Consider the following 15,246-nt stretch of genomic DNA (forward strand, 5'->3'; position numbering starts at 1 on the left):
AGGGATAGTTCACCCAAAAATGATAAAAGTTTATCTGCTTACCCCAAGGGCATCCAAGATGTAGGTGACTTTGTTTCTTCAGTAGAACACAAACAAAGATTTTTAACTCAATCTGTTGCAGTCTGTCAGTCATATAATGTCAGTCAATGGGACTCACGGCTTTGAGAGAAAAAAAACAGCCGCCAATCTCTCAAATGGACCAGTGACACTATATACAATCTCAATTAGGAGTGTCAATGGTCCATTTGAGAGATAGGTGGCAGTAATGCACTTATAAGTCTGCGATCTGCCGTAAAGCAAGAAGGCGGCGCCAGCTGTTGTGAACGCACTCAGGACAGTTGGACAGTGCAGCAGATCAGATGGTAAAAAAACGATATAAATACTGTTCAGTTTCTTGCACAGACCGATCGTTTCGTGTCTTTAGACCTCAATGTATCATCATGAGCCACAGGGTTTAATTTGGTTTTGTCTGTGTATGTTTTTTTTTTTTCTCTCAAAGCCGTGAGTCCCATTGACTGACATTATATGACTGACAGACTGTAACAGTTTGAGTTAAAAATCTTCGTTTGTGTTCTACTGAAGAAACAGTCACCTACATCTTGGATGCCCTGGGGGTAAGCAGATAAACATAAAATTGTCATTTTTGGGTGAACTATCCCTTTAACATAGCTGTTTTCTGTTTTAATATATTTTTAAAAGCCATTTATTCCTGTGATGCCAAAGCCATTACTTCAGTCTTCAGTGTCACATGATCCTTCAGAAATCATTCTAACACACTGATTTGGTGCTCAAGAAACATTTCTTATTATTATCAATGTTAAAAACAGCTATGCTGCTTAATATTTTTGTGAAAACCCCCAAAATAGATATATTTTCAGTATTCTTCTATGAATAGTAAGTTTTAAAAGTGCCAGAGAATGGAAAACTGTTCTGTATAATAACAGTTCTGTACATGGAAATGACATACTGTGAGCCTCAAACACCATTGTTTCCTCCTTCTTATGTAAATCTCGAGAACGCAAAAGACCACTAAAAACTAGGCGAATCAGAACATAACACAGACTGTGACGTTACAGTCAGGATCACTAATATGTACACCCCCAACATTTGCATATACCCACCCATGTTCTATGCCAGCCGAACCATCAGAAGTTCTGCAGGTATTGAAACTGGCAGATCATGGAAATAAATTTTATGTTCCAGACTGTGCAGGGGATGTGAAGTGCAGGGATGGTTCTGTATTCAGAAAGGCACGGAAAGCAAATAACGCGTTCTAATAAAATAACGTGAGCCACTAAAGGGACATGGTTAGCGCCTTGCTAGCGGTAGCCTGTTACATTACAGTACATAAGATTTCACTTACCACATAAACAGAGTAAGGAGAGATGACTGAGGATGATGGTGAATGATTTACAGATCCTGAGCACCACTGACAAGCATCTGATCTTGTAAAATGTGTGGTAAGTATTGCCCCTCCATAGTATAAACAGAGTATGTGCGATTGCAAATCTCTAAAGTGAAAGTGAAACTAAAAAACGATTGTGCATTCGAAAACAGTTTCAATGCCCAGCATATTAATAGCGGCTCCCTGATGCCCACATTTTATTTACAGTATAATTACCCAACGATATAAATGCGTGAGAAAGTATTGAAATATATATTTTCCCTGTGTTTCCTTCCTGCTGTGTGAGCTACTGAAATGAGCCGCACTGTGAAACAGCCAATCAGAGCAGAGCTCAACATTATTATTCATGACCCTTCCAAATAAGGTAATAACAGACCATTTCATTCTAGGGACAAATCCAAGGGTTTTAAATGGACATGTAAAACCGTTTCTGGAGAATTTTTGCCCTTACCTAAGCTACATACCTTCTATGTAGATATCAGAGAACAATTTCAAATATCGTATCAATGTATTCTATGGCACCTTTAAAAATAAAGAAGAGCATTTATTTGAATTTTTGAATTTTTTTTTAGTTGATAACAATGTTGTTGTCACTTTTGATCAGTTTAATGATACCTTGCATAATAAAGGTATTAATATCTTTCGAAAATAATACAAATCTTACTGACCACAAATATTTTTAAGGTAGTGTATGTAAATGTCATAAATGAGCAGGGCAATATGATACTAACAGTAATGTAGGCCGATTCACACTTAAGTACATAGAAACACGCACCTGTTGGCTACTGAGCCCTTCTGGCATTGGAGAGAGTTGAGGTGGTGGATGTTTGAGTTCAGATACAGTCACATCCAGATATCCAGAATCTTCCTCTGTGTCATCTGCATATTGACAGTCAAAAGCACAGTTAAACTCCTCATTCCCACTGGCATCTACTATTCCAATACCTTCCATCTCGGCTCACTTCTACCTCTAGGTAAACACTATTCTGTAGCTCTGTAACAACATGCCACTTGCTATCTCAGAATAACTCAAAACATTCAAAGAGGCATCTAGTCTCTAGCATTGTTTCTGCACTGTAACCTACCAGGTGTCAGAAAAAAAACACCAGAAACTAACAAGAGGAAATGAGAGTCAAAAAGTCAAACCTGTGCAGTCTTTTTTACTCAGGAAGGACACTTTTCGCATCATGGCTATTTTGGTCTTTTCCAGTCCATCTTTCGTGCCATTCCTAGCTGCTTTCATGAGCTGTTGAACCTATGGGAGGAAAGAGAAATCGGTTGAGTGCATAAGATGACAGCAAAGAACAAAATGAATCAGCAAAACTAAAAGAGAAGAGAGAAATTCCTGTTTGTGGATCAGTGTGTTCAGCAGAACCAGAACAAAGCCTCAAGGTCCCTCTCTGCTCAGTTGCAACACTCAGTGGATTTCACACAGTTTCATTTTCATTGTACAAAAACTCTCCATTGTACAATGATTAGCATGATGGACATGGACTACTACATAACTACTGGCTGTATATGAATTTTGGTGAACAGCTGAAATTGCAACTAAATCTACATAATCTAGATTTAGTCTAATGTGTAATATAACACTGATCCTTAAAACTGAGACAAAACATGCCGCAGAGCTCCGTTACTGCTTCTTCCATGTGCATTTTTCCTTGTCATGTCTTTGAAACAAGTTTCCTATTTTCATCCATTCTCAAAATTAAAAACACATTTAAACAGTATTCAGAACTATTTTTACAAGTTAAAATAACTGTTGTCTATTTTAATATATTCTAAAAAGTAACTTATTCCTGTAATGGCAAAGCTGAATTTTCAGCATTATTACTTCAGTTATTATCTTCAGTGTCACATGATCCTTCAGAAATCATTCTAATATACTGATTTGGTGCTCAGGAAATATTTATTTTTATTATCAATGCTGAAAACAGCTTTGCAGCTTAATATTTTTGTGGAAACCATAATGCATTTTTTCAGGATTCTTTGATAGAAAGCACATTTATTCATAAAAAGTAAAGACATTTATACTGTTACAAAAGATTTCTGTCACATTTGATCAGTGCATCCCTGCTAAATAAAAGTATTTTAAAAAATACAATATATTTAGAAATATTACTTTAAATATATTTTGAATATCACATAAGTATTACATGCAAGAGCCATTTTGTTTGTCTGATGGTGCTAATTACTAATTGGACTTGAAATTCTAAAAAATTAAAAAATCTAAAATCCAAAACAATTCCTTTATGGAGCTGACATGTCACAGTTGTGACAGAAAATATATGCACACTCATAAGTTTTGTCACATGTCTCAAGTATCAGTGATAACCACACACCCACCACTCTATAATTGTACCTTAATGTCATAGTTTTGTTTGAGCTGGCCGACATCTCGAGCCCCTAACCGCATGGCTAGCTCACGTCTGGTCTGGACGCAGCGTTGCTTCAGACGTCGTACATCTGGGGAAATCTATATCCATTACCGTAAAGCCATGTCCACAGGCGGTACGGGGGGTGGGGGTTGAAATATATCAGTGCATAAAGAAAGACGGCAAAAAAAGAGGGGAGAAGGAGGAAAACAATGAGATTGAGGGAGTGACAAACAAAGGCAGACAGTGATAACATCAAGGCCAACAACAGAGGGAACTGAAGATAGACATAACAGCGTGAAGAAGACCAGAGATTTCGCTTCAGAGAGTGTCTGTCTTGGTTCACAGTACTAAAACTTCACACATCAAATAGCTCTGCTACTCACAAATTATTCCTTGAGCAGAAGTACCCAAGTTTAGACTGCATAAGGCAAAGTCTGGTTAGTCTAGTTAAGTCTTTCTGTACCTGTTTTCATGCATGATGTGCAACATCTGTGGATTAAGACCTGATCCTCTCAGCATGCATCAACAGACATTAACTAAGAACAGGAACAGGGTAAACCCAGAAAGGAAGGAGAACTGAAAGAAACCGAGTGCCAAAAAAATCCTTTCCTTTTTTAAAGCTGAAGTGTATCATGTCTGCTCTTCTAGTATGACTGAACAGATTTAGCATAAATAGCGACTGTTTTCAAACAGGATTCAAACACGCTCCTATCTGCCACTGGTCACACAAATCAACAGCCCCGCCCCTACACACACGCCATTGGCTAAGCTAATGCTGGGCAGCATGAATGGAGTACTGTTTTGATATTGCTTTTGACTTTTGTTAGTGATTGTGTGCTACTACCTTTTAACAGTGCACAATATCTAATTTATTAATTTGATTACTTATTTAGACAGTTTTGATAATAAATGGGCAGTATTTGTACCTTATTGCGGGTGGGCTGCTTGGTCTCGCTGTCTGACTGCTCATCGTAACTCTCAAACTCACTGGAGCCCCAGCCATTGTCTATCAGTCCGGACTCGCCAGACCTCTGCACCTCCTCGTAGATCACATCATCCACTAAAAAATAAATCAACAAAAAATGATACGAGGTAGGAGGAAGTAAGATGTCCTGAGTCAAGATACATCTAAACCGGAAACATACTGTACGTGGGTTGGTTGGTTAGTACAAGCAAGTTACTACAGGGTGAAAACAAACCATGCTATATGAATGCACTGACTGTAGAATTATTGCTCAGACTTTTTTGGTTCTGGGTTGCATGGCCTCCTCAAACTCATGAATGCCCCTACCCCTTCAAGTACCCCGTTCAATGGCCCAGGCTGGAAGATCTGTCACCTTCCTTAGAGAATTTATGTACATTTTTGTGTCAGATGTTTCTTCTAAAAGTTCTTATTGCAGATATAACATTTTGGAAATTGAATTCAAATTCCTATAGTTAAGAAAATGTCTGAAATCTGATTCCTTGTTGAAAACATTGCAAATCTGTGCATGGTTTGTAACATTTGAGTCTTTTGAAACTAATCTAATCAGAAGAAAACAGATAATGCCCTGGAAAGTTTGTGAACCCTTTAGAATTTTCTATATTTCTGCATAAATATGACCCTAAACACCATCAGATTTTCGCCCAAGTCCTGAAGCAGACAAAATAGAATCCAATCAATCAAATCAGGCAAAAATATTTTCTTATGAAAAATTATCCTTTAACATATCTTTGCAAAAGTATGTGAATTTCTAGGATTAGCAGTTAATTTGAAGGTAAAATTAGAGTCCATCTGTTCAGAGGTGTTTTCAATCAATGCAATCGATTTGCAGGTTTTATTTAAACAGAGATCATTTAAAGTCTGATCTTGTTTGTGGAAGTGTATCACGGCACAAACAAAGGAGATCTCCGAGAACCTTAGAAAAAGAGTTGATGTTACTCATCAGGCTAGAAAAGCTTGCAAAGCCATCTCTAAAGAGTTTGGACTCCACAAATCCACAGTCAGACAGATTGTGGACAAATTGAAGAAATTCAAGACCACTGTTACACTCTCCAGGAGTGGTCCACCAACAAAGATCACTCTAAAAGCAAGACTTGTAATAGTCCACAAGGTTGCAAAAGACCCCAGGGTAACTTAAGCAACTGGCCTTTCTCACGGTGGCTCATGTTAATGTTCATGATTCCAAAATCAGGTGAACACTGAACAACCATTGTGTGCATGGCAGACTTGCAAGAAGAAAGCCACTGCTCTCCAAAAAGAACATCACTGCCCATCTGCAGTTTGCTAAAGATCATGTGGACAAGCCAGAGGGCTACTAGAGAAATGTTTTGTGGACAGATGAGACCAAAATTGAACTTTTTGGTTTAAATGAGAAGGGTTATGTTTGGAGAAAAGAACACACTGCATTCCAGCATAAGAAACTTTATAATGGCCGAGTCAAAGTCCAGACCTTAAAGGGATAGTTCACCCAAAACATAAGACAGTTAGCGGAAGCTAGATATTGCAGTTTATAAAGTATTAAATATCAGTTATTCTTACAAAAATACTTCGATTTGCTTCAGTAGACTGGCAACAGGAAATCATTGGGTGGAGAGATGGGAGCAGGATCGGTAAAGGACCTCAAGACGGGAATCGAACTCGGGTCGCTGTGAGCACAGTTGCGCTGTATATCGATGCACTAACCACGAGGCAATTGGTGCCGACCGAAATATAGAAAATTAGAAATATAGAAAAATATAGAAAGGGTTCACAAACTTTCAAGCAGCACTGTATTAATTTCAAATTTCTATTTCAATTCAAAAATTGAATTCATAACTTAAAATACACGTACAACAACTGTGAAAAATCAATGAAGAAAATTCCTTAATTTTACGATAAATGCTCTCCATTTCACCTCACTGCTATCTTGAATTATTTGAGATATTCAATAGCTCTCAAGTGAGAATTGTCCTATGGGTGACTTTACTGATCTGGACAGATGACGGCCACAGTCAGACACTGACCTGCATCTGGTGGCGTGATATTCTCACAGGGCACATCATCGTAGATGACCTCTGAGCGAGCAGGAGGAGCTGAGTTCTGCTTCAGTTGTTCAGAGGGTGAATTTTCATCTGATTCTGGAACGGCTTTCCCTTGAGGAGCGAGACCTAGAATGTCAACAGAAACTTCTAAATACATCTAATCATAAAAGATAATAGACTTCCAATAGAACTGTTTGATGGATTCTTGAGCATATTCTAAGCACAAATATCAAAAAAAGGATAGGATACTACTTTAAGTGGGCTGAACATTGGGTTAAGAATCTAATTTGAAGCACAATAAATGCAAACATCATTTGATAATCATTCATCAGAACTTCAGCGATGCATTAAAAGTAGAGTTTACCCAAAAATAAAAATGTTATCATCCTTTACTCACTCTTATGTCGTTCCAAACCTGAATAAGTTTCCTTTTTTATATTGAACACAAAATAAGATATTTTGAAGAACCAAACAGTTGTTGGTCCCCATTGATTTCCATAGTACGGAAAGAAATACTATGGAAGTCAATGGGGACCATTGATTGATTACCAGCATTCTTCAAAATATTTTCTTTTATGTTCAAAATAAGAAAGAAACTCATACAGGTTTGGAACGACATGAGGGTAAGTAAATGACAAAATTTAAATTTTTGGGTGGACTATCACTTTAAGCTCAGTGCAGGCTGAGGAAAGGTTGAGCGCAAATGAAATTCAGCCCTGATTAACACAGAAAAGCACATTAACAATCCTTTTGACATAGATTTGAGCTTGTATTCTGACAACAGTACTACAAAATAACAAACATAATCCTACACAAACGGCGGATTGACAATAGGCACACTTGTCTGTACTGTGACAGTGTGTAGAGATTTGTTGACAACCTCTTTTTACCTAATGAAGTCGCCTGCTGAGTCTCCCCCACGGGAACTTAAAATATCTCAAAGTGAAAGGTTCTTTAAACTGTTTAGGCCTCTGAATATCTGAAGGATATATCGAGACTACTGTCTGGGATGTCAGAGGGAGATCATTTAAAATTCTGAGAACACGTTAATTAGGAGTAGGAGTACAATATAAATATCTTTCTTGGGAATATTCCAGGTTATACCCAAGTTAAGCATCCGTGGCATGTTGTTTACCACAGAAAATCATTTCTTATCTTGCAGTTTGTAAAAATGTGTGAAGAATTATTGAAATCTATGGGGAAACAGTTGTATTTCTGGTATTGCGCTTGCGTAAGTGCATTTCTCTCAACATGTGCGGCTCAAAATGATTTTCTGCAATAATTGACATCATGTCACAGATGTTGTTGATATAGCTTTAATTGTATTGAACCCGGGATATTTTTATGTGGCTTTGTAGATGACAATGATTGTCAGTGTGATGTTGTACATACGTAAATGTTTCTACACTGAGGAAAAGACACAAAGATCTAAAAGGGTGTAGAAATGACAGCAGCAGGGAGTGGATATAGAAGCCAATTCTCGTTATTAGTCATGGCACAGCAGTGTCAATACAGTGCACTACAGTAAGTCTATCTACAGCCTGAAACGTCAGTACTATGATGCTAAAATACTCCAACAAAAAATGACTTGACTGGGTTGCTAATTATTCCTGAATGTTGGTAAACAAAAGATTCAAAGGGATCAAGACAGATCTAACTATGCTCTATGTAAAGGATAATGTACAGTCAGCTGGTTATTATTGCACGGCTACTGATCAAACAAACAAATAAATACACTACGATTCAAAACTCTGAGGATTTTTTTTTAGCAAGGATGCATTAAAGTTATCAAAAGTTACAAATATTTCAAATAAATGCCGGTCATTTGAATTTATCAATGAATCCAGAAAAAAAAAAAAAGTATCACGGTTTCCGCAAAAGTATTAAGCAGTTGTTTTGTTTTGTTTGTTTTCAATATTGATAGTAATAAATCAGAAGGAACTTGTGACACTGAACACTGGAGTAATGGCTGGTGAAAATTCAGCTTTGTCATCACAGGAATAAATACAATTTTATAATATATTAAAATGGAAAACAGTTATTATAAATTGTAATAATATTACAAGTTTCTGCTATTAAAAATGGTCAACTATAACATACAAAACAATCAGCTTAGCAACAAGACCAACACTGCAACTATTGCAGTAATATTAATATGTAAATCCTCTGAGGTAATTATCAATACAATTAATAACTGAGAAAAAAAGGTGACATAGAATATTATGAAATATCAGACGGCTGAAGGTGGGGACTGACCAATCAGAATCAAGTATTCCAGAGAGCCGTGTAATAGAAAAAGGAGATCTACAGTCATATGCAAAAACGGCACAGCTATTCCAACTGTCCTGGGGAGTGGGGATTGTACCTTTATGCAGTCGCAGAGTGAGCTCTGAAACCACACTGAACCATTCCCGAGAGTGAACTGGGGCTGCACACACATAGCAGAGACTGTTTAACAGCCAAGGGACACAGCTTTGAAGTCACTTCTACTATGGCCGCTGAATTGTTGACGCTACCAGGACTTCTCAAAATCATGCCAAGTAGTTTGTTAGTTTACATGAAGTATTTGGAACATGCATACATTTTTTTCCATTGCAGATTTCACAATTTAGGAATATAATGAATTATATTGACAAGGGATTTTATATTCACTGTATGATTTAGTTTGCTCAATCACTTGTTTGTTGTGTTATTTGATTGGATTGCAACAGAATTTAAGAAAAATCTCCAAAGGATCTGATTTATTAGGCTGAACCAAGAGTGGACATTTGGCATGGGTGTGTTGTTTTCTTTCCCGTGAGATTCCTGTGGGTCTGGACTGGATTAGTCATTGCTATTTTTCAGATCTCTGATTTCCATGCTGATTTGTGCATTAGTGTGGATTTACAGGAAGGCATGGCACAGCCCCTTCACAGAGCCACCAACCTGTCTGTGCATGTTTGTGGGGAGACTTCTGGATAGATGCATAGAGGCACTCTGGCTCAAAATGTGAACCTGGAGATACATTTTCAAACAGATTTGTCAGATTTAAGCACTGAAATCCTTCTAGCATTTATTCCCAAACGCCATGGAAGAAGGCTGAATCACTGCTGAGCTTTGTTTCCATTTTGTTAATCAAACCAATGTTGATATTGTAGCACGTTTACAACGTCCTTTTGAAATTTCAACATTGACTTAGTATTTTCTTAACTGTTTTTTTTTTTTACAATGTCTAACATAAAACATTATTTCAACGTTGTTTCAACATTTTTAACATTGTTTCGATGTTAATTCAAGGTTGAAACAACAACTGACATTATTTTAACCACATTTCAAAGTCAAAAGGTCAGTCACTAGCCGGCTGGGTGTTTGGACTCTGGGAGGGACACATTTCGGGAATCAGCATTGATATTTCAACATTGTTGCAACATCAACTTCTTACATTTATAATTTTAAAATTTCAACATTGATTTATAAGTTGTTGTTTTTTTAAAAAAGTTGTTTCAATGTTATTTAAATATTTTCAATAACTTTATGTCAGCATTTTTTCTACATTTCCAACTTTTTTTCAATAATGAAACAAGAACTTGCATTATTTCAAGTTCAACCACGTTTCAGTGTTGACGGTCAGTCACTAGACGGCTGGTTATTTGAACTCTTGGGGTGACACATTTTGGTACGTCCAGCTAGTCCAAGTAGACTGCTTTAAATAGATTCATCTCACAACATTTATAACCACAAACACTAGAGATATTCTCCAAGTATAATACCTTCATAAATGTTATTTCTTTTCCAAAAGCTTGCTTGTTCATCAGCTACTTGAGGCTCAGCGGAGACAGAACTCCTAAAACAAAACAGAAATGCAGAAGTATTGAAATACTGCCCCTCCATGTTTGTTCTTATCAGTCACTGTGTGCTAATGGTCACATCACGTTACCACTAGATGTCACTAGAGCCAGAGCAAGTCGTTTAATAACTAATACAGTAGGAAATATGTTAACATAAAAGGTAAATATTTAACCATAGAACTATACAGCTAAGACAGAGTAAAGTCCTTTGGGGGACAAACACCTCAAACAGTAAGCCTATAAAGATTTATAGTGTCTATATTGACATCATGTAGGAGCAATAAGGTTCCAGTTGTTCAAGTCGAAAATGTTTGAAGTATAGCATTCAAAATTCAACACAAACATTCTTACCCATCAGGAGATTGTCTGGCCACCATCTCTGTAGGAAGAACAGAAAGTATGTTTCATAATTTTCCAACAAACAGATCACTGTTTCTTGGGTCAGGGACAAATTAAGTTACAAAAACGAGTTTGATCCCATGTTTCAAGAATCAGTGAGGTAATCTAATATACAACATACATAAAAACAGTCATATTTTGTTACTACTGCAGACTAACCTGAGTTTGTTGTGCAAGGATGTGTGGGGATATTTTGGTCCTCCAGACCAGCAGGGATCCCTCCGTTTACCGCCTGCTGATTACGCTTCATAGCTTGACAATAAAGTGCATTTGTGGCAGTGCTACCATTAGTATTTTCTGAATGCTCAGCTTCCACATGAGGAGTTCCTGACTCTTTATTCTCAACAGAGTTCTCCACTGTATTCTGCTCATCTTCGCTGTCATCAAACTCAAACTTCTGGCCAGTTTCCTCATCTTCATCATCCTCTTCCTCCTCCTCCTGGGCCTTCTGAGTCACAGAAGTGACCATGGACTCTGAAATAACAGAACAATTTTCATTTTAACTGATAAAAATAGGTTAAGAATCATATTTTTACATTTTAAAAACTGCTGAGATTTAAATCCCCAAAGAAATGTGATAGATATTCCTACATGTGTATAACTATGATTGCAGACACAGTCCAATGGAAATGTTCACAGACTGACTTTGACCAATCCAATATGGCCGACAGCTTATGTATAGAGGCCCACAGAAATAGGCGTTAATGAGGCATCTATGTGTATACATCCATGTTGCTACTGTGTTCTGGGTGGTTGATTGAATGTTGCTAGGTAGGTGGTAGTTGGGTCTTTAAGGGTGGTTATTTGTGTTTTACTATGCAGTTGCTATGGTGTTCCGAGTGGTTGTTTGAGCATTGCTAGGTGACAGAAAATGTGTTATGAGTGTTTTTTTGTTTTGTTTTGTTTTTTGAGTGTTGCTAGGTAGTTGCTAGGGTATTCTGACTGGTTATTTGAGTGTTTGCTATGTAGCTGCAAGTAGTTACTTTGAGCATTGCCGATTGGTTGTTCGAGCATTATTATGCAGTTGCTGGCGTGTTCTGAGTGTTATTTAAGCATTGCAATGGAATTGCTATGATGTTCTGAGTGTTTGAGGGTTGCTGTGATGTTCTGAGTGTTTGAGGGTTGCTGTGATGTTCTGAGTGGTTGTTTGAGCACTGCTATGTGGTTGATAGCATGTTATGAGTGGTTGTTTAAGTGTTTTCAATGTGAGTGGTTGCTTAAGTGTTGCTATAGAATTGCAAAGAATGTTCTGTGTTTGTTTAAACACTGTGGTGGTGTTTTAAGTGGTTGTTTTTGTTTTTGCTATGTGACTGACAAGCGTGTTCTGAGTGGTGGTTTGAGTGTTGCTATGGTGTTCTAAGTGGTTGTATGAGTGTTGCTAAGGCGTTGTTTTTGTTTTTACTATGTGACTGATAGTGTGTTCTGAGTGGTTGTATGAGCACTGTGATGGTGTTCTGAGTGTTTGTTGAAGCACTGTGATGGTGTTCTAAGTGTTTGTTGAAGCATTGTAATGTGTTCTGACTGAGTGTATGAGCACTGTGATGGTGTTCTGAGTGTTTGTATAAGCACTGTGATGGTGTACATGATAATACACGATGTAACTACAGAAGAGTCAAGTTTTAAATAGGAAAAATATCAAAACTCTTTGGTCATTTTTAAGCAAAATGCTAATGGTCTAATCAGATTCAATGATCTATGCTAAGTTATGCTAAAAGTACTACCGCCAGACCCGGTGATGGATACGAAAACGCTAAAACTCAACTGTTTAACTCTTGGGGAGTTGGAAAATGAGCCTATTTTCAAAAAAAGGGGAGTGTTCCTTTAAGGACTGCTATGTGATTGTTTTTCAAAAAAAGCCACCCCCTAAACTTCATTGTACATTACTAAAAATGTGGATTTGGAAATATTTTTAAAAAGGTTTTAAGAATAGAGAATAATCCTGTACATCTACTGTATTTTATTTCATGAGCATTATGTTTTATCAGTGTAACCACTAAGTCACAGTATAATCCCTAGGACCTGCCTGCTATGGACTGATTGCAATGAAACATTCTGAATTAGCATGCATAATGCAATTTCACATTAAAGCATAAACACAACAAACAAAAATGAGGTCTTTACGATTCAGTACACATTCTGTATCTAAGCAGCTACATTTGTATTCCATTATGATGCCAGACTGAGTCAAAGAAAAGGCTCAAAAATATGTTTTGACCATAACATTGGAGACAAAACCCTTACGAGTCATCAGATTTGTTCGGAAAAAACACCCAAAACTCACAAGCTAAAAGCCAAAACTCCCTCCCTCTGATAACACATAGCACAAACATCGAACAGATGGACAAAATAATACAGATGAAATCAATCTGTTACATACACCAAAAGTGTGACTGAGTTGTGAGCTGAATCCAGAAATAATAGAGTAATGACAGCAAATAACTTTAGCTGTAAACTACAAAGTCGAGTTAAGCAACAAAACATGACATCACTTTTTGGCAATTTCTGACCAGTTATTGGAACGTTACATTTAGCAAAGAAGCCAAAACACAGTAATAGAGATTACAGACTCTTCTGCACTGGATGGAGAAAAACAGATCATGTGATGAGCAGGATTACACATGTGACCATATGGTCTCTATAGAGAATACTCAACTGAAAGTACTTCATACTAGTAAATGTTCACCTGCTCCAAGGAAGTGGGTTGTGCAAATCAACAGTGTAACAACCAGTTACAAAGGAGAAATTCCTATGCTCACATTTCTCTGCTTTAGATTCAAACATAGAAATTTGAGCATGGGAATTTCTCCATGGTGCAGATCAACCGATTTGTGTTATGTTATAAGGTAAATCTGCACCATGGAAAAATTGGAGGGGAAATTAAAGCAGAGAAATTCCCATGCTCACATTTCTATGTTTGAAATTTCTGATTTCATTTCCCTCCAATTTTTCCATGGTGGAGATTTACCTTATAAAATAACACAAATCGGTTACTCAAGTCAATATAAACTCACATGACTTGAAAATGACTCTAAAGGTCAGTAACCACGCAGTGCTCAGGCGCTCTATTCCCTTCAACAATCACTAAACCAACAAAACAGTTGTTTACCGTGCCTCTTGTCCTCATCCCCCTCTCGCCAGCAAAAGTATGAGAACCCCTTAGACCCGGCCAGGTGGATTTTGGGTGAAACTAGAAATTTAAGCGACTGTCTCATGCAAGCAGTCTCCATGGCTGCAGGATAGTTGTGTGTCAAGAACAGGTGGCATATGGTGGAAGAATTGCTCTGCTGCAGCATATGGTCAGTTACCTTGAGCGCTACAGAGCCCTCAAGCAGTTTCACAAGCTCTCTGGAGATTAAGAGGGTAATGCTGTATTCAACTGGGTAACTGTTTCAGAGTTTCACACACTGTACTGTTCTGTAATATACCAGAACAGGTGACATGCACAGGTCATTAACGGCTCTTATGCTGTCATTATGGTTTCTCTTTGTTTGAAAAGTGCGCACCCTGATGTGTCATGCACAGCTACCCTTTGTTTGGGCCTTGTTTATACCAGAGAGTTCAGTGAACAGTGTGATGTCACATGACGCACCTCCTCAAGCATCTTGGCAGGACTAGCAAATCATGACTAAGCCCCACCGGGCTCGGAAGATTTGAATTTAAATCATAGTATGTGGGTTAATGACGCATGAGTGTCCCCGGTACAGAAAATCTGCTAAAAATATAGTTTAAAACACACATCAAGTTCCTAAAATGTACAGTAATGTATTTATGTTGATTTCATATGGTATTGAAAAACTTGTTTTAAAAAATTTACTAAAACAGAGAGAAGACAGATAAATGCCAAAGTGGAATATGTTCAGCAAAGTAAATGTATGTACGGAACGGAAATGAGTATTATGTTTATGAATGTATGACCACAAATATCATGTATATATGCTTACAAATATTTGCTTATATCATAACCAGTTGACCAGACCAAAATTTATTTTGCTTTTTGTATTATACTTTGTGGAAAAATATTAATGTATGTACCCATGAAGGAGTTTTGTTTGTTTGTTGTTGTGTTGAAGTTCATAAAAATAAAGTAAAAAAAAAAAAAAAAGTTTAATAAAAAATGTAATGTGGTTTAATGATCTTTTACATGTTTAAAGTGTTTAAATGTAAGTGTAATAAAGTACATTTCCTTACACCTTGAATATATGTGAGTGTACACATCTCAATCATAATTTTCAAA

General features: G+C 37.2%; 1 protein-coding gene across 6 annotated transcripts in view; it reads right to left on the reverse strand.

The window, feature by feature from the left end:
• The window catches only part of arhgef10lb (Rho guanine nucleotide exchange factor (GEF) 10-like b), a 44,883-nt gene that overhangs the window by 26,070 nt on the left and 3,567 nt on the right, over positions 1 to 15,246 (reverse strand). For 3 of the 6 annotated variants that reach the window (XM_058763053.1, XM_058763051.1, XM_058763054.1), the window contains exons 3-12: positions 11,172 to 11,486; positions 10,965 to 10,992; positions 10,536 to 10,609; positions 9,712 to 9,780; positions 9,152 to 9,214; positions 6,769 to 6,912; positions 4,710 to 4,843; positions 3,768 to 3,881; positions 2,552 to 2,660; positions 2,181 to 2,284 (exon numbers count right to left, since the gene is read on the reverse strand). In XM_058763053.1, coding sequence (XP_058619036.1) covers positions 2,181 to 2,284; positions 2,552 to 2,660; positions 3,768 to 3,881; positions 4,710 to 4,843; positions 6,769 to 6,912; positions 9,152 to 9,214; positions 9,712 to 9,780; positions 10,536 to 10,609; positions 10,965 to 10,992; positions 11,172 to 11,486 — 1,154 coding nt within the window. The remainder of the gene's footprint in view (positions 1 to 2,180; positions 2,285 to 2,551; positions 2,661 to 3,767; positions 3,882 to 4,709; positions 4,844 to 6,768; positions 6,913 to 9,151; positions 9,215 to 9,711; positions 9,781 to 10,535; positions 10,610 to 10,964; positions 10,993 to 11,171; positions 11,487 to 15,246) is intronic. The other 3 variants (XM_058763055.1, XM_058763056.1, XM_058763057.1) reach the window with 3 other exon arrangements.

Source organism: Onychostoma macrolepis, chromosome 23 (genome assembly GCF_012432095.1).
Source record: "Onychostoma macrolepis isolate SWU-2019 chromosome 23, ASM1243209v1, whole genome shotgun sequence".
Classification (NCBI taxonomy): Eukaryota; Metazoa; Chordata; class Actinopteri; order Cypriniformes; family Cyprinidae; genus Onychostoma; species Onychostoma macrolepis.